General features: G+C 45.9%; 1 protein-coding gene across 4 annotated transcripts in view; it reads left to right on the top strand.

Moving 5' to 3' along the window:
* Positions 1-6,389, top strand: part of rai14 (retinoic acid induced 14) — a 41,815-nt gene extending 35,426 nt beyond the window's left edge. For all 4 annotated transcript variants that reach the window (XM_031577164.2, XM_031577165.2, XM_031577163.2 and 1 more), the window contains 4 exons: positions 1,497-3,050; positions 3,337-3,531; positions 3,843-3,908; positions 4,094-6,389. In XM_031577164.2, coding sequence (XP_031433024.1) covers positions 1,497-3,050; positions 3,337-3,531; positions 3,843-3,908; positions 4,094-4,171 — 1,893 coding nt within the window. In that variant the 3' untranslated portion in view covers positions 4,172-6,389. The remainder of the gene's footprint in view (positions 1-1,496; positions 3,051-3,336; positions 3,532-3,842; positions 3,909-4,093) is intronic.
* Positions 6,390-25,758: the final 19,369 nt, after the last annotated feature.

Here is a 25,758-nt window from a genome sequence, read left to right as displayed (position 1 = left end):
AATTCAAATTATTTTTGAGTCACTCCCTTTTTCTTGGTGAGGCCTGTAATTACTAATAAATGCCAACTTGGAAGCTACCTCAATCCCGTAGCCTCCTCTCTCTGCCTAGTTATAGAAGGGATGTTATAAATTACACATGTCTGACCAAGTGTTTTAATGGTCAGACATGTTTATGTTTCGGAAGAGTGCATGGATCAAAGTGGTCATTTATAGATATCGGCTGCCTGATCAAAATTTGAGAACTTCAGGAGATGAGAGATAAGAAATGAAGAGCGTGGCTGAAAAAGGCTACTTGTATCATTATCAGCATTGACATACACTACTGTTCAAAAGTTAGACTTGTTTTCTAAGAAAAGTCATATTTTTTTTTCCATCAAATAAGGCACAAAAGTAATCAAAAAAAAGACTAACAGTCAGAAATAATGATTTCTGCTTGAGATGACAATTTTGTGCTTTAATCAAAGAATCATCCGTTTCCCGCAATTGCAAAGCGTCACAGCTAGTCTGCTTCTTCTCTCAATGAAATGAATTCTCTCTCTTCTTGCATAATTTGGAGCGATGCTTTGAGTCTTGGCCTCAGCGTTGGCCTCAGTCAAGTAGCGTCCACAGGGGACGGCATGGAAATGGAGTTAAGATGAAATTAAGTTCTAGCCTTCCGTTGTTCCTTCCTTGTTAAAGATTTATTCTACTCTGTACAAATGACCTACTTTACGTACCAAAGCACCTCCAGACCGTCACATGTCTGTGCTTGAGAGATGATGTCAAGCCATCCTCAGGCATATTTTCAAATGTTCCTCTCTGTGATCCAAATGCCTCAACTTTAAAGTTGTCTGTCTATGATATATTTTCAATCATCTTTCACCTAGTATCCATTTAATTTTGCCCAGTTTAGTGGTTTCCTTTCAGGGTAGACTTTCCATTCAGAATTGGCCATTTCCAGATGTAATATTTACAACAGAAACACTATATTTCTGATCCATTTTAGGTTATTTCGATAGAAAAAGTGATTTTTTTTTTTTTTTTTTCTCTCAGTAACCAGGACATTTGTCAGTGAATCCAAACTTTGGAATAGTAGTGTATGCACCCAGAATGTCTAAATCCACATCTAAAAAGGATTTAAATAAGTGATGAGGGTGATCAGCTTGTTTCTCCACACTGAAGCTCTATATGAGGTCCTTCAAGTGGTATTCTGTTTGGAGGTCTAATGGCACTGTGTGTTCTCTCGGTGATTTCAAAAGGCTTCGAGTCTGGGGAAAAACATGTCTCCGGCTCACTGTTTTGTGTTCTCTCAGTCTCCCAGTTGAAGTAATGGCAAAGGTCCGAACGTTTTTGAAAACATGTCTTCAGATGTTCAGTGTGTGGGGGTCTTTTGTCGCTTCTTTCAATCACCTTCTCTCCTCTTTCTCCCCTTCCCTCTCTCTCTCTCTCTCTCTCTCTCTCTCTCTCTCTCTCTCTCTCTCTCTCTCTCTCTGTGTGTCTTTATTTCTGTCTTCTAGAAACGCCCAGCTCCACAAGGAGAGGAAGGCCAAGACGACTCGCGGCCCAACAGCATCGACTCCAACGCCTCCTACCACTCCACGCGGGCCGACTTCGAGCACCCATCGCTCTCGGAGGCGGAGCTGTCCGAGGTGTCTGCCGTCGAGGAGGACCTGAAGGGCGGAGGAGGCGGAGGTAGCGAAGAGGAGCTCCTGCTCCTCAGGGAGACGCTGCACAACGTCCAATCCAAGCTGCAGACGAGCCAGCTGGAGTACCGGTCGCTGCAGGCCCGTCTGAGCCCCGTCATGCTGGACGAGGGGCTGCAGGAGAGGAGCATGCTGGAGAGCGTGGCGGACCTCCAGTCCAAGCTGACCACCGCACAGGAGAAGTACCTGCGGGCCGTGCAGGAGGTGCAGGCGCTCCGTGCCGCAGCGGCGGCGGCGGCGGCTCAGGGCGGGGGCGGCGGTGGAGGCCGACGCGGAAGCGAGCAGGACGACGACGCCATTATGCAGAAGGTGCAGAAGCTGAAGAGCTGCCTGGAGCTGGAGGTCAAGGAGCAGAAGGCCAAGCTGGCCGGCGCGCAGGAGCAAGGGGAGCGGGACGCCGCCCGCATCCGCGACCTGGAGTCCCGCTTGGAGATCATCGCCAACCAGGACAGCCACGAGCGAGAGAGCCACGGCACCCTGCTGGAGAAAGTCAAGAAGGAGAAAGCGCTGATGGTCGAGAAGTACAAGGAGGCGCAGGTGGACGTGAAGATCCTCCAGGAGGCGATCAAGGGCATGGTGCCGGTGGAGGCCGCCGCCAAGGACTTCGAGGCCTTGAAGGTGGAGACGGGCGAGGTGATCGAGGGCCTGCAGAGGCGCCTGCGCGAGCTCTCCAAGTCCTACAGCGAGACCAAGAGCGAGCTGAGTGCCGTGCGCGGCCAGCTCAAGACCAGCCAGTCCCCCGAGCCCCCGGAGAAACCCGACTCCCCGACACAAGTCGCCAAGGAGACGCAGCTGCAGGCCGCCATTCACAAGGCGGAGGAGAGCGAGGCCAAGCATGCCGAGGCCCTCAAAGAGATCGACCAGCTCAAGCAGGAGATGGAGGCTCAGGCCCAGGTGACGGTGGCCCTGGGCGACCACACCCAGGTGGTGTCGTCCCTGGGCAGCGCCATCAAGGAGCTGGAGGACCAGGTGGACGCGCTGAAGCAGCAGCTATCCCAGAAGGCCCTGCAGGTGGACGCGCTGCAGAACCGGCTGACGGTGGAGCAGGAGCGCACGCCCGACGACACGGTGCCGCGGCCGGAGCACGAGCGGCTGCGCCAGAAGCTGGAGGCCGAGGCGGCGCACGTCACCCGCCAGCTGCAGGACGCGCTGCGCAAGCAGGACGAGATGGCGCTGGAGGTGACGGCCGCCTGGCAGGAGGTGAAGGACGGCCGCGCCGAGAGGCAGACACTGGAGGAGGTGGCGGCCAGCAGGCTGCAGGAGAACAAAGCCCTGGGCGCCAAGCAGCGGGAGGCGCAGGACCACATCAGCCACCTGAAGAAGCAGGTGGAGAACCACGTGGCGTCAGAGAGGGAAAAGAACAAGAAGGTTGGTTGCATTTCTTTTGAGGACGAGTTCCATAATGTTTTGCTACATTTGCACTTCAGGTTAAACGTCATGGGAGTATATTTTCACACCTCCGTATTGATAAACATGCAAAAACACAGCTCTGAGGAAACACTAACAAAACACATTGACTTCTTCCAAATTGATCGTCGCTGATTTAGTGTAAGCACCAGGTCTCCCAAGCTATGTCACAGTAGCCACATCTTGGGGGTCATTCCAAAGATGTGCAGATGTGTCATCCCTCTCCCGCCCTCATCCTTCCCCTCAGATTGACGATCTATCGAAGGAGGTGGCGAAGCTGAAGGAGGCACTGAACAGCCTGTCGCAGCTCTCTTACAGTGGCAGCGCCCCCAAGAGGCAGCAGCAGCAACTGCAGCAGCAGCAGCAGCAGCAGCAGAACCAGCAGAACCAGCAGCTGGAGGCCCTGCAGCAACAGGTCAAACAGCTCCAGTACCAGCTCACAGTGAGTCCCTCGCAGTCTTGCCTTGAGGGGTTGGCACTACCAAGTGTGTGTGTGTGTGTGTGTGTGTGTGTGTGTGTGTGTGTGTGTGTGCGTGTGCATATGTGGGTTTATAGCTCTGTAGGAGAAGTAACTGTGAATTCTTAGGAGTTAACCCATTGGGGTCAAATATTATGGTGTCAGTGTGACTTAATAGAATTAGCAAGTGTTTTGAGAGTTGTCATTTTCCTATTCGGTCTCTACATCCCTCTGTTTTTTTCTCTCTCTACCTCTCTCTCTCTCTCTCTCTCTCTCTCTCTCTCTCTACACAAAAGGAATCGAAGAAGCAGCACCACGAGATTGTGTCTGTCTACAGGATGCATCTCCTCTACGCTGTCCAGGTCTGTGATCGCATCAGTGGAATAGAATCCACCATAAATGTCACCTAGATAGTCAATTAGCATAACCCAGTGCTTTCGCCTTAGATAAGAGCGCTTATCAAAGCGGGACGCAGTGCTGCAGCCACACCCGATTAGCTGTTGACAGTGGCTGGTAACATTTTGCTAAAGTCCCGTGTCCTTTGCAGGGTCAAATGGATGAGGACGTGCAGAAGGCTCTGAGGCAGATCTTGATGATGTGCAAAATGTCAACCGACGCAAAGTGACGCCCGCCGCCAAAGACGTCAAAGATGTTGTTGTTGTTTCTTTTCTTTTCTTTTCTTTTCTTTTCTTTTTTTCTCGCAACCTGTCTGTGGCCAAAACCATGAAGGGAGACAAGAGAATTTGCCATCTGTGTCTGTCCATAATTAATCCATTTCAAATGTGTAGCTCATCCATCCATCCATCAAAACCACTGATTAATCCACTGTTCCTCCCAGTAGGTCATAGTTAAATCCAACATGCTACCCACAATTTCACTGTAGGTTAGGTTTCACATGTTATATGGCAAAGCATCATGGGTACAAAGGGCATATCAGACAATCAGACACAAAGTTTTGCAGCTCACATCAAATCAGATTGTCGTGTTGGCCATATTTCAGAGCGTGTAATGCGTTTATCAGTGTTATTTGTTATGCGAAAGATAGAATGTTTGCGGCCAGTACTATGCAAAGATTATTTGGTTATGGTCCTCCTTTAATCACATAAAACAAAATGCATGCTTTACATAAAAAAAAAAAAAAAAAAACATTTTTCCCAATGAATGTGCACCTTCAAAAAGAAAATGTGTTTCTTCGGATGATCGAGGTGGTGGATTTGAAGCGACCTTATTGTATTTTCTTATAACTGTAAGAATATGTGGGCGAATTGTGCTCTGATTTCCCATCTGCATGCTGTGAAACATGTGTGACCGAGGATGCGGTTGAGTTTAGACTCGCAGGCCCTGACCCAGGATGCGGTTGTGTTTTAGATTCTCCAGCCCTCACACTCCGTGCTGTGTTTGTAGACTTTTATAGGTATTTTGTAAGACCGTTGTACTAACCGCCTTGGACTCGACACCCATCCGCGTTATGAATGCACTTTCCTAGTAAAGCCTCCTCAATGGGTTGTCCTGTACCGCTAGAGTGAGTGAGTCAGCCTGCCAGATCCAGGGCACTTTGTGTCCACGTGCCTGGAAGATATAGTTCCTTTTGGAAGGAAAAAACAGTATTGAATTAGCTAGGTAGTAGTGTGTTTCTTAATCTAGTGCATGTTTTGGTGTAACTTAGATTATCCTTTTGAGTTGTATTTTCTACGTGACCCATCAGATGCTGTTTGTCTTAATTGGACAACAGCATGGTAATGGATTAACATCACAACCCCCTCAAGCCAATCCAAAATCAGGGATAATAACATTTCTTGTAATATCTTTGGAAAATGTATTGAAATGAAATGAAGGATTTTGTTGCTGAGAACAGGATCGCCAGCCTAACGTGTTAACTGACCCAGGGGGCCTTTTGAACTGTTTTGCTTATCGTGTCACACATCACAGGTGAAATCACCCTCCTTAATCACCTTAACGTGATTCTGATCAGCACAGCAATCCACAGCTGCACTGCGTGTGGACTTCAAGCTTTAGCGTTGTTATGACTAAGGGTGCCTGTGGTTAGCGATGTGTCTGTGTGCGCCATACTTTGTATACGGTGGGTGTGAGTGCGTCGTTGTGCCACCCACCTCTAGCCATACACCTGAGGCAATGACCTCTCTCAGAACACTAAACCATGCACTAAATCGAGAGGGTTCCTGGAAGAGGATGAATTGTTTTACAACACTGCCCATTTGACCCCCTTCTGAAAGCAATAACCTGCTCTACACATTGTTTTAGCCATGACTATAAGACAGGCAATGACACTTTGACATATATGTAATTTCAAGGTTTTATGTTGCATCAGAATTTCCTGTTTTTCCCACTTGTATTCATTTTTAAATGCACTTTGCCAAAAAAAAAATCCTGACCGACCTACGTTTCACACATGTCTGTTCATTTTGTACATGTGCCAATCAGCATTCTGTTTGGCAAAAGGAGCACCTGTTCATCTGCGGTTAGTTGAAAATCATTTCACAGCTCCATAATTATGTTTACTTTGTTACCTCTGGGTAATTAGTGTTCTGTCAGCATGTGTGATCGCTGACAGGTCCTCTCCAGATGCTCTCGTCTGCTCATTTCATTTAAAGCCGTCTTTTCATGATGGCACTCTTGCAACACCACTTAACGTGTTCAGCATAAGACAAGTGGGTTGTATAAATAATGTACTTGAGAATGATGAGGCTCGTCATGTTTTTTTTTTTTTGTATCATTCTTTAATCACTTTTTCATAGGGAATGTTTTAATATGTTTGTGATGTGCTTTTTTTTTTGCCCTCTTATTAAAAATTTTGATAAGCTTTGTACTGGTATTTCACCATGCCCCCTGTGTTCTTGTCTTTTGTTCATGGTAGTCAGTGGTTATGATGTATTTTATTCATGGTTAATTACATTTACATTCACATTTAGTCATTTAGCAGACGCTTTTATCCAAAGCGACTTACACATGTATACACATTTTACATTTACACTGATGACACACTGCACATCAGGAGCAATTAGGGGTTCAGTGTCTTGCTCAAGGACGCTTCGACAGGGAATCGAACTGGCAACCTTCTGATTACTAGACGACTTCTCTACTCCCTGTACCACTGTCGACCCCTAATTAATTAGGTATTTTGCCTTCATCCCATCTCATCAGGGTAAGGCTGCATCTGTCCCGCCACCCAGGTTCGTACATGAACAGCAGAGACCTACATGCTAGATGTAAATTGTCCCTGGGTGCAGTAATCCGCCAATAAGTATTGATTTGGGCAATTTACTGTCAGGAATAGTTTTGTGAAGTTTAACAGTGTATGGATAGCTCACTGCTATCCTTGTGGTTTCGAAACTTGAAAGGACTGCTTTTTTTTACATTCTTGCAGTAACCTAAAAGAAAGCCTTTCATGAATGCATTCACAGTATTAGGCTTCACGCACGATCAGGGTGGTGAGCCTCTACAAAACCAGATACCTGTGTGAATGTAGCCTGGTGCATTATCCTCCATTGAAAATCTTTGAATAGTCAACGGTCAGACAAATCTATCTTTCCCCCCCCCCCCACACAGGCAAACACTGATAGTCTCCCCTTCAAACACAGTCATCGCAGAGCTGACAGGACAGTTCTTTTTCAAACTGTGCCCCTGGATTGAGAAGCAGGGTCGTTGGCCATGCCCGCTGGCTTGTTCTGACCCAAAGCTCTTGGTATGCGCATCAACAGATTGCGCTAGCTCCGCTCTGCTCTTAGATGTGCTGCCAGATGAATCGTGGGTAATGTCATTGCTCTCTTTTCCTCTCCCCGGTGGCACGGGCCTTTGTAGTCTCCCACTCCTGGCAAATCAGAGGACCCTGCGGGCATCAAATAAAATACCCTCTGCTGGCCGCCACACAAGCGCTCCTTCCATGCCAAACACAGTGGCCTTAGGTAAGGGTCACAGCGGGCACTGCCCTGCACCTCACCAAAAGTTACTCTGGAGATGTTTTTAAAGTTTCAATTCGTTTTAATTAGTAGTAGGCTAGCTTTAACACATATTCACAGTTGGGACTCTGTGTAATTCGTACCCATTACTCTTAAGATCTTATTACATTTCTTTATTTAGAAGAGGTTTTGTCTGGAACCTGATCTAATGTGCCCTGCACAACCCTTACCTTGAATTCAACCATACAAAGTAGAACAGGTCACTTTCGTGCTCTGACAGACATTTTTCCCTTTTCATTTCTAGCACATCAGGAACGATACATATAGTTTGCATAGCAGTTTGCGCACAATGACAAGCACTGATATAATGAGTGTTGATCGCAAGTGAATTGAAGACACTTCTATCAGCCTCAGGTAGGTGGCGCTGTGGACCAGTTTTCGCATATCTATCCATGTGCATGTGCTCTTCTCAAACAAAGCAACATGTTTCCCTTCTACTTTAATACCTTTTTTTCTTTCCATTTCTTCTACTGGAGGCACCTAAACATACAATATTTTAAATGAAATGAGTTAGATTTGAAAATGAAAATATATCTAAATTAGTTTTGTGAAAATGATAGAAATAGACAAATACCTCTAAAATATATCCTGGTGTATAACAAACATCCTCATCAATGCATATCTCACATACATTGTGATAAATGAATTATTAAAAACCCTTTGCCGTATTACAGTAATGCATTTCACTATCTATCTCATTAATCTAATCTTGTGACAAACCAAACAAACAAACAAACAAACACAATCATCACGAGTGTGTGCCAGATATACTTGTGTCCCAAATATCGGCCATCTAAAATCTGGCCACATGTGATTGTTGAAAATACGGATCGAATAGAAAATATAGCCATATTTGATTGTTGAGGAGCTCAACATGTCTGCAACATGTCCAACCCCTATTCGCCATGTCTTTAACCAAACCACAAGAGTCTTAACTCCGACACAGAAACAGTCAGGCACCCAAAACCATATCTGATTAATGTGCTCAGTGTCCTAGGAGCAGGCTGGGAAATTGTTGCAAGATGTACAGACTACTGGCTAACCATGCTGAAAGTAGGGTGGTAATATTTACTCTGTAGTTGAGGTCATTGGGATTAAGTTGCACTTGCTTGCAATCACAACTTGTGGGATCCCTGAACCTTGGCCTCGTGGGGGGTGGAATTGGAGTGGGGTGGGGGGGTCGCTACAAAGCATGGTTAAGTTGTTGGTGGACAATGCTGAGTTGGAGGGAGGATGTATAGCACTGCATGCACTGGGGTCCAAGAGCAGACGTCTCTGCGGCTTGACGTTGAACATTGCAGGCGGAGGAGAATAACCATGCGCTGTTCCTGCAGGACCCCGTCCGTCCGTCGGGGGAGGCTGAGGCCGAGGCGGGCCTTCCTGTGGGCCTGCTCCGTGGGTCGTGTGAGCGGGTCGCTCGCGCGTGGCCCGACATGCCACCAGAGCGCTCCTCTGAGATCCCCCCCACCCCTCTCCTCTCCTCCCCCCCCCCCTCGATTGAAGCGTCCACATCAGGTTTTTATGAGCCTAAACCGAACCAGATGCCACCATCGTATTTCAAAACAGATGGGATCATATTATTCATGACATAGTACTTCAGGGCCGGAGCACCCCCACACCTCATCGTGGACTCCTCCACACTCGAGAGGGGGGAGGCTTAAACAGCTCAGCGAGATGAGTTACTGGGGGAATTACTTGGGAGTGCAGCCGTTTGACCACGCTGTGGGCTGTGTTTCCCAGGGAAAGGTCCCACTCAACCCCTTCACACACTCACTCACGCACACTCTCACTCACACGAACACCTCCCACCCCCCACCCCATCCCCCCCTACCCCCCCCCCCCAAACAAGCCCTTTTAAGATCCCAGGGTGGTAGTTGTTTTAACTATTTAGTACGCATCTTGCTAATGGCTTCTTTCACCTTCAGTCACACCTGATTCATTGGGAATCAAAGGGGCGGAAGCTGCACTCGCAGTGACTCAAAAACAGGCAAGACCAGCAACTTGGGAGAGGTGGGAGGGGGGGGGTGGGGGAGGTCAAAGAGGTGGGGGTGTCGGTGTAACCATGCTTGCAGCTAAGTGACAGAGAATTTATGGGTGCACTTAGTGCTGTTGGGGAAGTAAGTAAGAAAGAGAGAGAGAGAGAGAGAGAGAAAGAGAGAGAGAGAGAGAAAGAGAGGGAAAAAAAACAGGCAACACATTTGTCTATGAGTGGCTTATTAAAAAGGTGAGAAGTGAGTGTACTGTCTGGAGTAGGCGGATAATTGTGCTCTTAAAAGGGACTTCAAAAGGCCACTTGTGTCGGCGGAAAACCATCAGTGACACGTGAACGAGACTCGCCGAGGAAGTGGCCTCGCTACAGGGCCTGCCTCCACCCCTATTTTTTTTTTCAGGCATGTGGTGGATCAAATCACTGCGTCTTGAATGTGGGAGATGCAGACACCATATGCCCAGATGTCCCCGAGCTGGCCCCTTTATGAAGAGCATCTGAAACCGCTATCTACTCCCCTCACATCATTTTCCCCCTGGTTCTGGTATGTGCTACTGGTATGCACGGTGCAGGGCACCCATGGCCGAGTGAGACTGCCTGCACTGGATGAAACCTTGGGTCCTGAAACACTTCAGCACACCGACTGACACAAACAAATGGTAAGAGGGGAGTGACAAAACGTCCAGTTTTACTCCAAAGTTTGTACCAATAGTTGACCGCATATTTGAAATGCTGAAGGTTTGCAACACATTCAGGGAGATTCTCGCAATATCTGTATCTCTCCAGACTTTTGCCACAGTTTAAACGCTCCCGTTTCAGTACAGGATATTGATTAGTTGTATGTGGGATTTCTTGTTTTCATTGACCCACAGACCGCACTGATGTTTGCCAGGATCCCAAATCGGGCCGCCGTTTATTGATATAAAACGCTAGAGTTTGTGCTGTTGTATCATATTTCATCCTCTGCGACTAAAAGTGCCATGGGGTCTGCTCTCCATAGTGAATGGCACATAACCAGGCCTTTTCTTCTGTGGTATTGAAACTGTGCTCCAGTGGGGATTACTTGTTCTCTGCAAAGTTTATTCATGGGTTTAGGTAGAAGACCAGTTTGAATCCCTGTGCCCCCCCCCCCCCCCCCCCCCCCCCCACACACACACACACACACACACTCCTCCACTGTGCTGCAGAGGATGTAACAATGGTTACACCGATCTTTGAGTTTTATCACAGAAACCACGGAGATGAAGACAGCAAACTCCCTCCGGATTAAAGAACGAGCACTCACTCCGGATTAAAGAATGAACGCTCACTCCGGATTAAAGAATGAGCGCTCATGATGGGTCCCTCCCTACTGCTGCCAACACTCAACCCAGTTAAACACTGTGGGATGTCCCTCATTTCCTCATAAGGCATTGTCAACATTGGACAGATACAGGCAATTAAATATCATGCAGCCTTGCAAATCTATCGCACCCCTCTCCGGTAGTTAAAGAGCAGGGTCCAGCTGAAATCAAGATAGGCCTGTGGGACAAGTTCTTTTCTCTCTGAGTTGAATAATGGGCTGTAATGGTGCATGCCTGATCGGACTCTAGCTCTGTGAGGAATAATTACACGTGCAACAGTGGAACAGATTAATGACCAGACACACACCCTAAGGCACAGTTCACTGGAGGCGCCGATAATGAAGAGACCCGGATTAACATCCAATTACACGTTTTTACGTGCATCGTGCTGGATTAACATCCAATTACACGTTTTTACGTACATAGTAACTCCTCCTAGATCCAGCATGGTTCATCGTATCAATTATAAATGTGTCTGAGGAGAATTCCAGAACCGCTGGTGCTTCTTTAAAGGCATGTCACCATACTGTAGTGTGCTGGGGGTGGGTTAGCGGAACTTCTGGGCAAGAGGCTGTTGTGTAGTCTCCCAGCACGCATCAGGTGCTGTGTTGTGTTGCTGTTTAGCTGTTGGGTTGTCAGGTTAGGCCTCCCTTTTTTGTCCAGTAAGAGTGTATGTGTAATGTCAGATGTTAGCGTGTGTAATTGTTGTGTGGTGCTGTACATATGCTCTTTTAGGCCCTGTGTTAGTTAAACATCTGTCTACCACGTCTGTATACCACATTCCCAAGTAAGACGCCTCCCGACCTCGAGTTTCGTTCAATATGTGGAAATCAAGATTATATAAATATCACAGAACTTGCTTAGGGCCTGAGACTGTTACCGCACGTTGCATGCATCCATGTTAACTTGCTGCAACACATTAAAATATAAATGTACTCATCTTTTACCACCAGAGACGCCTTACCTGTCAAATCAGGAATTATGTTGGGTAGGTGGTTGGATCCCCTTTAGTCTGCAAAGTCCACCAGTCAGTAAAATAGTCAATTTTAAAAATGGAAAATAACTAAAATGACTAAAGAAAAAGAAGGCACCTTTTTCTTTAACGAAAGACAACATTCTTGTTTTTTTTCATGGTAACAATTATAAAAAAGTTCAAAGTATCAAAGTATCAAACCAAAGCAAAAAGCATGCAAAGGGAAATCAAACTGGTCGTGTGCACCTGCTACCAAAAACTACATCTTTCACTTCCAGGTGTGGACGTTGTCATGGTGAATGCCTAAGTGACCTCACTGATATGATTGCATTTATCTTTACAAGTTTGATTGCATTTATCCTTACAGTAGCCTTTAGATAGGCTATATGCGCACGAGATAAGAACAGACGACTAAAAAACACTTTTAAATAACCTATATCATTTTATAACTTTGACAGCTAATATCTAACATACTGCTCGAAAGTCTTAGTCTCTACAAATCGTGCTCTTAATCGAGGTTTATGTGCTAATTTGCCCTCTGTGTCCCTCTCGAATATCTTGTAATAGAACATTCTGGAACTGTCCATACTCCTGGTACCTCCTCAGGGATCCTTTCCAAAACAAATGTTCAATTATCACTTCATCACATCTGAAGCGTATTACTCCTGGCTCTTTCGCCGAGGTCCACAGACTGTTTTATTTACTTTTTTATTATCCTAATTCCTCAGTCGACTGTCTTTTCCTTTATTGTTATTAATGCTGTTCTTTGAAGGAGCCGTTCGGCGGAAATCTGAAAACAATTAAATGACGATTAATAGTCATCCGTGACCCCAGGAGGTTTCCTAGTCCTCCTTCGTGGGCTTTTGGTTGTAATTGGGATATCTTAATTGCTAACTAAAACAACAAAATAAGCCATTTGTTGGACGTAATTATTTGGAAGTTTGGTGGGAAATCTACTGTAAGTGTTGCGACTATTTCATCATCATTACACCCTCAAGCCGACGCTGACACTAATACCGTTCTTCTCCATGCGTAAGTTCAGCGGTGGTGACATAAACTGCCTCTAATAATAACAATTTGTCACAGATCTTATTTTTCAATCATTACCTTGATTTACTGTAGCTGCTGACCCAACGACTCAGTGTGTTTTCAGAGTATCTGGTTTTGAGGGCTGACCTTGGCTTGTAGTGGCATCAGCTGTTGTAATGCGGGATTAATCTTGTTATCCACACCTAAGGCCATATGTTTCAAATTATATGAGTTTGAGAGATGTAAGGCTCTTCAAACCAATAGACTTTCCACTTTCTCATCTATAATGTACTATTCTTGGGCCTAACATGCATCACTCCCAATTTAAAGCAGTGTCTGAAACTGAAGGAACATTAGAAAACCAGAGCAGAGTTTAACAGAGACATTAACATCATGATAGTATGACGATGCAATACCCTTTCATGTAGTCTTCATGGATTTCTTCCATTTTGCAGTGTGTGGCCTACCTGCTGGGGAACCAGTGTGAGTGAATGGGAGAGCTAACATGCCACAAGCTTGATCATGCTACGCACGCATGTTGTTATTTTACAACAAACACTTCACTTGTAAATGGCAGGTAATTGCTTATGTGTTCCATTAAATATCCTCATATGGGTACTGCACAATTAGCCTACTATAACGTGCTTGTATTGTCATTTTGATTTCGCATTGTATGAAGTAGGCTATCTCTCAGGTAAACAGACTAGCGAGTTTCATTTCAATACTGTCCAAGTACCACCAAATATGATTTTTTACTCATAATCTCTTATTTTTCTCTAGGCCTACTCATATGCAGGGCTGGGAAGGATATACTTTTTAAATGTAATAGGTTACAGATTACTAGTTACCCTGGTAAAAAAAAAAAAATGTTTAACTTATTACATTAGATTGCTGTTGATTTTGTATCGTCAGACGAGAGGTGGTGCAAATTCAAACAAGAAAACCAATCGAAAACAATTACCAAATGAATGGAGCCCTCACTACAGCAAAAAGACCCCAAGCAACATAATGAATGTTATATTGTACTTGAACTTTTTATCCGGAAAAAAAATATTAAGATGTAACCCCTTTATAATCACCAATTAAATCAAGATTTCGATTAGTAACTGTAATTTAATTGCATATTTTTTCTCAGTTACTGTAACAGATAACAAATACATTTATTTTGTAATTTAATTACGCAACTCCGTGACATGTAGCTAGTAACTCCTGTAACGTGCTGGGTGCAGGAGGAGAGATCTAGCAGTGTCCGGCTAGATAGCCAGAGCTCCCGGATAGCGGATTAGCTCAGAGTTGACAACGGAACAGAGGTGTCTGCGCTGATGCTTTATTCTACAGTAACATTACTTAACATTGACCATACAATGGCAGGTCTCCACAGCACTATAGTCCCTTGTCATATATGAACAGTAGTTGTACAAAACACAATTTACACCAACTAGTTATCAATCATGAAGACAGATTAGAATATCAGCACGGTGGGCAAAACTCTCACACTGCATAATAACAGAACCCAAAGGAAGGCACCACTGTGTGGTAATACTTGGCATTGCAGTGATAACGCATGATCAGACTGCCTGTTACACTCCCCAACCCTGCTTATATGTAGGCCTGACTGTGGTTTCACGACGCAGGCTTCACTAAAGGCAAATTTAGTGCAGAGTATTATGTATTGGCACTGCGACTAGTGCGTGACTTGCATTTACAGCAGTTACATTTCTGCACTTCTTTTTCTTTTTTATTTCATTTTGTTGTACAGTATTTCTTATGTAAAGTATTATTTATTGTTACACCAGGTTTTATTGCTCGTAGCTTGATTATTCTCTCCCTTGTACGTCACTTTGGACCAAAGCGTCTGCTAAATGACTAAATGTAAATGTAAATGTATTGTGAAATATCATCGCAGAGGAAATTGCAATGCACAGTATGTGCTGAACTGTTAGTATAAATATGACTGACTGAGTACATAGAGTGGGCCTATCCTGTGTGTGTGTGTATTTTATGGCTATAAAAGCTGCCGTTTCCCGTGTCCTCTCATGTTCCCGAGTACACTCTGCACTTTAAGACGTGTGCACCCTGGGGACTGAACTGTGTCTGCCTCTGCCTCCGCTTTCCTCCACAGATGCTGCCGGGAGTCTTTTACGACCGCTGACTCCTGTAACAAATCCACAATTCCCGCATCCACGTGGAGCAAAGGTAAGGGAACACACGCCTGAGAGGCATCTCCACGTGGAGCAAAGGTAAGGGAACACCCGCCTGAGAGGCATCTCCACGTGGAGCAAAGGTAAGGGAACACACCCCTGTGAGGCATCTCCGCAATGGAGGCAAAGCAGTCAGTTGCCTGGGGCTCTGAGCTGCAAGTGGGACCCGAGGATGGCTTATTGCATTAGTCCACAGTAACATCAATGCCGTTGACTCTGCAATGACATGTCCAGTAAGCCCTTACAGGGTCCTCCGTATCATTAGCCTGCTGGGAGCTTCGTTAGTAGGCTGTGGCGCTGTGAAACACAACTACCTGAAAAACATGTTTTAAAGCTAGTACACCAAATACAACTCTGCTCTTTTCCATAAAGTGTCTTAATGCATCCCAATAAGAATGCCTACATGTCTCCACAGACAGGCCTACTAAAGAAGGTAGGATCAGTTCATCCCAGTGGGAAGACAGTGACCTGTCTTTCAAAATATCTTCTTACAGGTGTCCACACACACACATTTTGAATTATTACTATACATTTACATTATCATACATTTACATATCATACATTTATAATGATTTACTTCAAGCAGTTCCTTCTCTGCCCACCTGTTGGTCTGCTCATGATACATGCCCAGACATGCCAGTCACATAAATATAGTATGTACTTTCTTCTGTACCGTAAAAGAAAAGGTTCGCTTGAAGGGGGGGCCTTTGTAGATGTGTAGACGGTGGGGGTTAGGGGGTTAGGGGGCTCCCAGAGTCCCTAGAAGTACCCCTGACACTGAGCCCTCCAGAGAGAAGAATGGTTAACACATGCTCTCTGATACTAAGCCTCTGATCTATGCTGTGTCAACCCCCCCCCCCCCACACACACACACATACACACACCACCATCACAGCACTAGCACCCCCCCCAACCATACACACACCACCATCACAGCACTCTACCGGTCACCATCTTGACACCAATCAAGATCCTTTTTCTAAGTGGGGGAGATAGGTATAGAGATTCACTCTGAATTCCCCTTTTATGAAACAACGTTTTCCCCTTTTTTACTTTTTTCCCCCTTTACTTTCTTCTTGATCTATTGGGAGCTAAAGCAACAAGCTGCCGTGTCCGTGGCAGGCAGGCCTCGGCTCATAAAAGCGCTGGATGGATATCCTGCTTCTCCTCCACGCTTCCTGTTTCTCCTTCACATCCAGGCATCACTTCCTCAGCCCTGACACACACTCACCTCACAGAGGAGGTGGAGCTCGTGTCACTCCGGTGTCAGGGTCTGAAGAGCCTTCAGTCAGCACATTGCTTCCTCATTCTTTACATCAACCCTTCAGTCATTGTAGTACTCAGTCGATCATTCCTCAAAGTCTCTTTTCAGTTCAGTTTAAGTTGATCTTTTCAGTTACTTGCCAATCACTCTCTTCCACTTATTACCTTACTGCTGACACAAGGCTTTTGGGAGCTCTTGAAGTACTTTTTATGTGTTACATGAGTGACAAAGACAGCCGCTAACATTTATTTTTCCTCAGGGCCTCTTTTAAAATCAATGGAAAGAGAAACTGGAAGACCATGATTAATGGGCAAGTCCTGTTTTTCATATGGGGACAAATTGAATTAAGGACAGTCAGGCCTGGTTAGGGAGTAATCAATCAGCTCAGCTATGCTTGCTGCTGATGTCATCTGTGGTCATTTCCTGAAAATTCTTGATTCCGTCGGAATTGTCACAGACTCCATCATGAAGCTAAGTGGACCCCACAGGGAAGGGCCGATACAGCGGGGGGCTCCATTATCAACCAGCAGTTTCTCAAATGCTGAAATGAAGGCTATTTTGTGGTTTAGGACAAAAAAAGAATACTGTCAAATAGATGGCCAATATTGCTGCAATATGCAAACAAGAAAAGCAAAAAAGAAAATGACTGCACTGTGATATCATGTGTAAACGCAAAACAAACAGGTTTAGTAAAGAACATCACACGCTTATAGAATTCGTCAATGCTCTGTCGGCATTGGTTATTCTCAAAATGATGGATTTGAAGAACATGACTAATGTGTTATTTATTATTAAGGGCCCGCCAGAATTCTCACATGGCAAGGAGGAGAGTAGGCTTTCGATTAGCTGAAGAATGTTCCTCCCCATGCGTGGTGCTCCTTCACACTGTGCCTCGTGGTCACGACCCAGACGTCGACCGCACAGGATGTACCCCCTTCTTCACCTCCAGAGAAAACTGAGACCGCGTGACTCCCGTAACCCTCTCGGTGTATTTCACACCCTCTCCCCACTGCGCGACATCAAATAGACTTCTCTGGATTTCATGGTGGTGGTGGTGGTGGCGGCGAAGCAGTCAGATTCCTCGGACCTCAGACCACGCTCCCTCTGGATGCTATGCCTCTGACCTGGCCCGGACAGACACTCGCTGGGCAATTAACCCATCAAAATTCTTCTGCCCCTGCAATTAGCATGGCTCTGGAAGCCACGTGCATCTGGGGTAATCTGGGGTAGTCTGGGGTAATCTTCAAAGCTCCAGCTCAGCAGGACCAGTAGAGGCTGTGGCTACACCAGCCAGACCACTGAGAGAAAAGGAGATAATGGCCGTAGATAAATACCCCTGATATAAGGGTGCAATATCCACTGAGGGGCGTCTAAGCCAAAGCCTGGCCACGGTGTCTGACCAGGCGCACAGCGGGGGTTTAACTGGGTATCATTTACTCTTTTCGATTCTGTGATTTGTGTGCTGCTGACTGTCTGTCATGTCATCCCCTTGGAAATGGCTGATCTTTTTTTTTTTTCTCTTCAGATTGATCACTAAAGACACATTCAAGATGTTTATGGGATGAGAAAATGAAAAGTGAACAGGGAGTGAACAGGGAGTTGGAAAACTATCCCTATTTATTCCTTGTGAGTAGATACAGTATCCTGAGCCATGCCAAAGCTAGCAGAATAATAACTTTGCATGCAGACAATAATTGTAAAGCATTATTGTGCATTATGTAGTTTATACATTCGTATAACTCAGTGTAGCTCATAGCTCATGACCAATTATTGTCATTCCACTTCCCGGTTTTCTCAGAGGCTTTGCCAACACTCTACGCTATTATGGAGAATTGGAAAAAATAGCACAGCCAGAAGTTGGTGATTGAATCAAAGCACATTATTTTTGAAATATCTCAGTAATTCACTTGTAGTCCCTAATTGAATTGACTGATTTGTCTTCCAGAGTTAACGTTGTTTTGGCTTCCTAGCTGTGCCTCCGGACCAAGGAAATAGAAGCGCATGCCACACGCTGACACTGGATGTTTGTCCAGACGGTGAATTTGCCATGGCCAGTTAGTGTTGTTTTATTTTTCCTGAGTTAGCGGCCTGTCAGTGTGTGTGTGTGTGTGTGTGTGTGTGCGTGCGTTGCGGCCTGTCAGTGTTCAAAGATAATGAGTCAATTTAACCGTCATCTTATCCTTCCTCGGTGGGTGCGCTGCTCTTTTTTTCTTCCCGAACTGGACCTCGGTCCGGGGGATCGGAAGCCATATTAATCATGTTCCTCTGTGTTGTCTACCAAGGGGGCTGTAATCCCTATGAGAGAGACGGTAATCAGATGTCTGGTGAAGCCCTACCGAGACTGGACCGCTAATCCTGTTTTTTTTTTTTCACTCAGCTCAGAGGTCACCAGGTCGCCGGCGTCCATGTTTGTTTTACTCACAGCAGGTTCTGGCTGCCGGGACACGGCGGCCTCGAATTCTAACATGTCTGTGCTCATCGGCTCAAGACAGTTGAAATGTAACAAAGATATGCACCCTAGATACAGCTGGACCTCAGCTGTTTTTTTCTTTCTTGTCAGACTTTAAAATGATGCTCTTCTTTTTCTACCACTGGTATTTTCAAATAAGTAAAAACCCGTATGGCAAGCCAATTACTTTCACCCCTCGTAACTGCACCAGAATGCTGTCTCTAGGAGCTTCAGATGAACGAAAAGCCCTCGTGACCTGTGGCGTTATTTATTGTGCTTGTGCGGTCACCCTGAGCGTATATGTGTGATTTATAAGAGGGATAGCCGCAGGTCAGGGGACCTATAAAGCCCCAAACACTGTAAAAGAGCAGGACACAAGTGTCCGGGGCAGTCTGAGCACCACACAGAACCCTGTCAGCTCGAGGGTGTCACTGTTCGAAGAGCCCTGTCAACCTGGACACCGCAAAAAAAATCCCTTACCTCTCCCCCTGTCCGCAGTCCATCAAGCAGGCGGTGCCCCCATGAATAAGTCATACGCTCATCTGTGTGTGTGTGTGTGTGTGTGTGTGTGTGTGTGTGTGTGTGTGTGTGTGTGTGTGTGTGTGTGTGTGTGTGTGTGTGTGTGTGTGTGTGTGTGTGTGTGTGTGCGTGTGTGTGTGTGTGTCTGTGTTTGTGTGTGTGTGTGTGTGTGTGTGTAGCCCACCACCTCTACGGTGAGAATGGAGATGAGGAGTTGTTTTTTGGGGGAGTGAAAGCTGGACGGGGTAGGGGTGGGTGTGGGGGGTCCAGCGGGGCTCACTGACAGTGCCAGGCAGTGGGTGTCAGCACCTGGAGGACGAGGGGTCTGAGGGAGGGTCCCTGGAGAAATGTGCTCTATGGTCGAGGAGGTCTGGAGCTGTCAGAATGAGCAACAGCCCTGTCTTTCTGAGACAAACCAGCAGCCTCCCCTATCTCAAGCCTCGGCGGTCTGTTTCCCCCCACCCCCACCACCACCACCACCACCAGCCCGCAACAACAGAGAGGAGAGGAACTTGGATCTGATGGCAGCTGCCATGGCACACAACAAAAGGGGGTTTCTCTTTCCCAAGATTAGCGCTCGGCTAAAAGTGAATTTATGGCTGAGCGCTGTCCTCACCAAGAGCAAGGCCTTTCTAGCGGTCCTGGCGCTTGGACCGGATCAGATATTGCGGTTTGGCTGCATCTGGTCCGTCATCTGTTTGAGGACAGCAGTGTCCACGCCAGCATCACACACACACACTTCACTGTTTTTCTGTCCTTCACTATGTTCTGCTTCAGCCACACCACACACTCCTTCACCCCAGGTTGCTGATTTACACCTCGTCTACGTAAATCTGATTTGAAATTCTTTTCATTTACCATGAAGAGATGACATCTCGCTTCGGCTGCTGAGATTCCTGACTTGTTTAGTGACACAGCATGCGATGTCTGGGTCTCATCTATATCACCCACTCTCTCCACACGAAAAGGTTTTTTTTCTCTTCTCCTTCTTTTTCCCCTTCTGCCCATTCAGTGTCATCTTCTTGACTCTCAACATGTTCTGCTGTGTGCGTAAGGACATAATGAAAGCAGGCAGATTATGAATCGCGTAACGAGGCTGGTCTTGGTTTAAAATGTCAAATATATCTCGGACTGCCTTGCCACAATGGAAACAGAGAGGTCACACAAAAGAAAAAGTTAAAAAGGCCCTGACATGATCTGGTTTGGGAACAATACAAAACGGATGTCACTCGCACATGTGATCTGCCATGGATTCCTGCAAAAGAGATGTATGCCTCCAAGGAGACGAGCGCTGGCTTGTGTCTGGCCTGTGAGAAGTGCCCGATTTTCCAGAAATGTCCATTTATGGGCTCTCTTAGTCAATTAATCACCAAGACGGACAGGTCAGTCTGTCCTCCCAGTGGCTATTGCTCAGAAAGCGACCAGGCACTGACGAAGGCTCATAAAAAATAACGACTTGTTTTATGTTCGATCGCACAACATTTCTCCAAACAAAGACAAAATGGGGGAGACAAAAATCTGTGATTGCCGCAGTTGCACAATTACAAGATGCGTAGCCATTACTAAGCCTTGCGTCATTACTTTGTTTATTAACATCATCACAGTATCTCTGCTTAGTCACAACTGTTGAAACAAGCCTTAGAACTGTTTTAATCAGTCACACATCTGTAGGTGTGTTAAATGTGAGAGGTTACCCAAGAACACTTGCTGACTCAACCCTCCCCTCCCTGACTTCTCATTGCCAGTCATCCAGCATTAATACTTTATGAATCTGTCGGTATTCGCTTGTTTCAAGGGCTCTGGTTACATGGAGGAGGCTCGTGTTTGTCTTGCCCATGGTGTGTGTGTGTGTGTGTGTGTGTGTGTATGTGTGTGTGTGTGTGTGTGTGTGTGTGTGTGTGTGTGTGTGTGTGTGTGTGTGTGTGTGTGTGTGTGTGTGTGTGTGTGTGTGTGTGTGTGTGTGTGTGTGTGTGTGTGTGTTGGATGTGTTGGTCATGTAATCTTTCACCTTGTACCAGATGGTTGCATCATCTGAAATTGCTGATGTCAGGATAGGTTTCAGGAAGCTGGCAAGTTGTTTGATGGAATCTGTTCTTGTGCAGTGGGTTCTGTTTGTGCAGTGGGTTCTGTTCTTGTCCAGTGGGTTCTGTTTGTGCAGTGGGTTCTGTTCTTGTCCAGTGAGTTCTGTTCTTGTCCAGTGGGTTCTGTTTGTGCAGTGGGTTCTGTTCTTGTCCAGTGGGTTCTGTTTGTGCAGTGGGTTCTGTTCTTGTCCAGTGTGTTCTGTTTGTGCAGTGGGTTCTGTTCTTGTCCAGTTGGTTCTGTTCTTGTCCAGTGGGTTCTGTTCTTGTCCAGTGGGTTCTGTTTGTGCAGTGGGTTCTGTTCTTGTCCAGTGGGTTCCTGTTTGTGCAGTGGGTTCTGTTTGTGCAGTGGGTTCTGTTCTTGTCCAGTGGGTTCTGTTCTTGTCCAGTGGGTTCTGTTTGTGCAGTGGGTTCTGTTCTTGTCCAGTGGGTTCTGTGTTCAGGTGTGTCATGTGTGCCATGTTGCATGCTATACTTCGGTGGAATTAATGAACACGTGATTGTTGAATACCTTACTTAGAGAAACAAGTGAATTGCAGAGGAACTATGTGTTTGGATGATGCATTGCACGTTTCATAAGTCATGTGTGTGAGTTGATGTTGTGTGTGTGTGTGTGTGTGTCTGTGTGTGTGAGATGATGTTGTGTGTGTGTGTGTGTGTGTGAGATGATGTTGTGTGTGTGTGTGTGAGATGATGTTGTGTGTGTGAGTGTGAGTTGATGTTGTGTGTGTGAGATGATGTTGTGTGTGTGTGTGTGTGTGTGTGTGAGATGATGTTGTGTGTGTGTGAGATGATGTTGTGTGTGTGTGTGTGTGTGTGAGATGATGTTTAGTATCCGCTCTTCCTTGAAGTAAGTGGTGTGTTTACTGCAGGTTCAACACTTATCATTATTCAACAAGATACAGTACTGTCTGGATGCTCACTTGGAAAATCTATTGCTGCTATTAATAATACTGCTAACAATGAGACAATGGACAAGATGTTTCGCAAATGTTTCCAACTTTAAAGCTGTTGTTTTGTTGCATATACTAGAAACCAATTTGCAATTATTTGCAATCATTTGAATAAAATAGATGAGGATTTATTTATATTAACATCAACAAACAATGTCTCAGGGTTATTCAATTCATGGGAGTATTTGTCATGTTTATGTGTACTACAGAGTGACTGTGCCCACGACAGACGTTGAAATTAATCACCAGCACACACTATATTAGATCCAGGCCTCAGACATATTTGCTCGTTTATAATTATTTCTGCCGAACATAATGGAGCCTTGTCTTTTCCCCCTGAACGACAGACTGCACCTAGGGTGGCCCGAACACAGCCAAAACAACAAAACAAACCCCTGTCCCCCCTCTAATGAGCATGAAACATGTGCTTGTGCGGAGCATTCACGCCTTCATCCTCTTTGTTTTCCATTCCGTGTCCCCAATCAGCCATGGCCGCTAATGTTCGTACGCACCCTCCGAGTGTGACATGTGGCATGCGTCTGAGCATCAAAGACGGTATGGGGCCATATGAAGAATTTTGGCCCCTTTTGTTTTTCATTATAAATGAATTACAGATTTATGGCATATTACACCCTCCTCCTGTGAGTGAAGGGGTCACCATCATTTCATCTCACCCCCGAAGGACCGAATTACGTTTTCTTCGCCTTTTGGTTTCAAGCAAATGACTGCGCAAGGAATGTATCTCACACTCCAAGCGGATGTATCATCAGGCCCTGGGCTCTCTAAAGCGCCTTCTTCTTTTGGCGCTATTTCAATAAAGTTGAATTGAATTGAATTGAATTGAATTGAATTTAATGGAATATGTGAGTGTACGTTGTGGAGACACAGAGAGGGCCTCTACGCCGCACAAAGCATGGGTTTTAGGTGAGTTACACCACCGTACTCTTCCCCAACTCACCACAGGCTCCAGCACTCTCACAGGGGCCCCACCATGACCCCTGACCCCTGAACCGGCCCAGTAGCCGACTGCATGGACGTGTAATCAACTGCTCCCTGCTGCCCTTTCAAGAAATTGGGAATGAAAACGTATAACAGCAGGTAGAATTTCCCCCCTACTCTTGTGAGGATGAATTGAGTGGGGGGATGTGAGATGCATTTGGGATCTCTCCTCAACTGGCTGTCACTCCTCTTTGCATACTGTTTAGGAGCTGGGGGTGTGGTGTCAGCGGGGGGGGGGGGGGGGGACGTGAGGGGGTTGGGGCTTCGGACAAGAGGTTGGTCTTTCTGACATTGTACCCCAGAGGCAATCTACACAGGCAGCCCAAGGAGGACTTCGGCTGACTGTGTTTGTGTCAGGGCTCGTGACACGGCCTGTGAAGCTCCCCAGTCTTCCTGTCTCCCTGCTGGCTTCGTTTAAGAGCTGCTGCTCCTCACGCTGACAGACAAGGGGGGGGGGTAAACAGCAGGCTCCCGGTGTCAAGGAACGTGCGAGGGCTCGCTGAGTGCAGCGCGGAGACGTCAACACCAACACCAACACCATCGCTGAGTCCGACCCACACCGTTCCACGCCTCCCGGCAGTGAGTACCCATGAGCATTACATCACACAAGTGAGGTAAACAAAGGGAAGGAGGGAGGGAGGGAAAGGTAAACAAAGCGGAGTAGAGGAGGAGAGGAGAGGAGAGGAGAGGGAGTCAAGAGAGGGCGTGATGCTCCGGTGTCAGGAGCAGTGCAGCTGCCGCGTGTAACCGTATCGGCTGTTGTCATCATCGGCAAACCCCCACCATTCAGCTGATGGGGGAACAATTCCTTTTCGGCGCACAATGGCATTTTTTAAAAGTTCAATGGTGGTGTCAGATTTGCCATGACTTGGTCGTCATCCGCACGCTGTGCGAAAAGAATGTTCTATGAAGTCAATCATATATCAAAAAGCTACAAAAACTTTGAACTCTCATGGTGTATTTTGGATAGACTTACAACTGAAAAGGAAATTACGTTACCCATTTCAAGAGGCATGAATTAATTTAAAAGATATTTGGGACAGTTTTAACACTGAAGCAATGCAGAGTCTTTTTTTTTTTTTGTCTGGCTCTCGACTCCTCCTCTGCCTCCTCGTCCTCCTCACCCTCCTCGTCCTCCTCTTTGGACTTGCTGGGACAGACAAGCTCCTTGTTGTCGGTTTAGGGTTCATTGTCTGGCACTGAGACGTGACTGACCACATCAGAGGCAGGCGTGTCTTTTGTTGTTGCCCTGTGATTCTGATTTCCAGACATACCTCTTAGCATCCTTGTCTGTCCACCAGCCCCCAGTTTAAAAACAGCTAGCATAAAAGAAGGTGTGCTTAAGCAGGTTATCATGATGAAAAGACCTTTTGGGAGTGTTTTTACAAAAGCTTTTTTTTTTTCCCCTTCCCCTCCTCATCTCATTTCTTTCTCCCTCTTTCTGTCTCTCCTACAACCCCACTCCTCCTACCTTGAAAGAACCTGTGTGCTCCCAGCTTTTCTGACAGCATCAAAAGGAAAATCTATAGTGGTGAATGACGTGTTTAAGAGGAGCACAGATCTGAAACTGAATATCACAGTCTAAGGGCCCAGATAACAAAGGCTTTTTTCCACACTCAGTGCTAGTTTTTTGTGCCGTATTTGATGTCAGTGAATGGAAACCGGACACCTCACCTGCCAGTTTCTGGATGGTATGCGGCCAGGCCAAAGGTACAGTCGGAAAGGTGACATTACCCAGCATGCCGTTGGGCACCTGAGCTCACCATTACACTCTTCTGTTGGGCATCTCCCCTTTCACAACCGTGTCGCACGTCCAAGGGACAATTGGCAGTGCATGACGCCAATGAACTGCAGCAATTGCAGAGTATAAAAATGAACATGCATTACGGTTTTCATGAAATCATGGGTGGAGACGATTGAACAAAAAATATATATTTTTGAGCACCTGTTGCTGGATGCTCACAAATAAAGTATATAATCGTAATAATAATAATAATATTTTCAACTTATATAGCACTTTTCTAGGTACTCGAAGACGCTTAACATAGAACAAAGACAAACAAACAAAAAACAAAACACAAAAAGAGCAAACAAAACAAAACAAAGAGAACATTTTAGTAAAAAAAAGACAACTAGAGAAACTGTGTGGAACGAGTCATGTAGTGGAGGGTAGGGAGGGAAAGGGAACAGGGGTTAGCAGGTGAAGGCCAGTTTGAAGGGGTGGGTTGTGAGGGCTTGTCCTGTCCTACACTATACATCAAACCAGGGTAGACCTTATGCCTTGTTTACAATTATTGTTTGAAAAAGTCTTTATAGGCATTTACATCTATGTGCTCAACATCTATTAGGTTTCCCAATTAGCTTTATTAGGTTAAAACATATAAAACATAATCATATATGCCACTTTATTAGGTTAAAACATATCAAACATAATCATATA

The sequence above is a fragment of the Clupea harengus genome, chromosome 12 (assembly GCF_900700415.2).
Source record: "Clupea harengus chromosome 12, Ch_v2.0.2, whole genome shotgun sequence".
Classification (NCBI taxonomy): Eukaryota; Metazoa; Chordata; class Actinopteri; order Clupeiformes; family Clupeidae; genus Clupea; species Clupea harengus.
The sequence above is the reverse complement of the archived record's forward strand: the minus strand, read 5'-3'. Positions and strand labels throughout refer to the sequence as shown.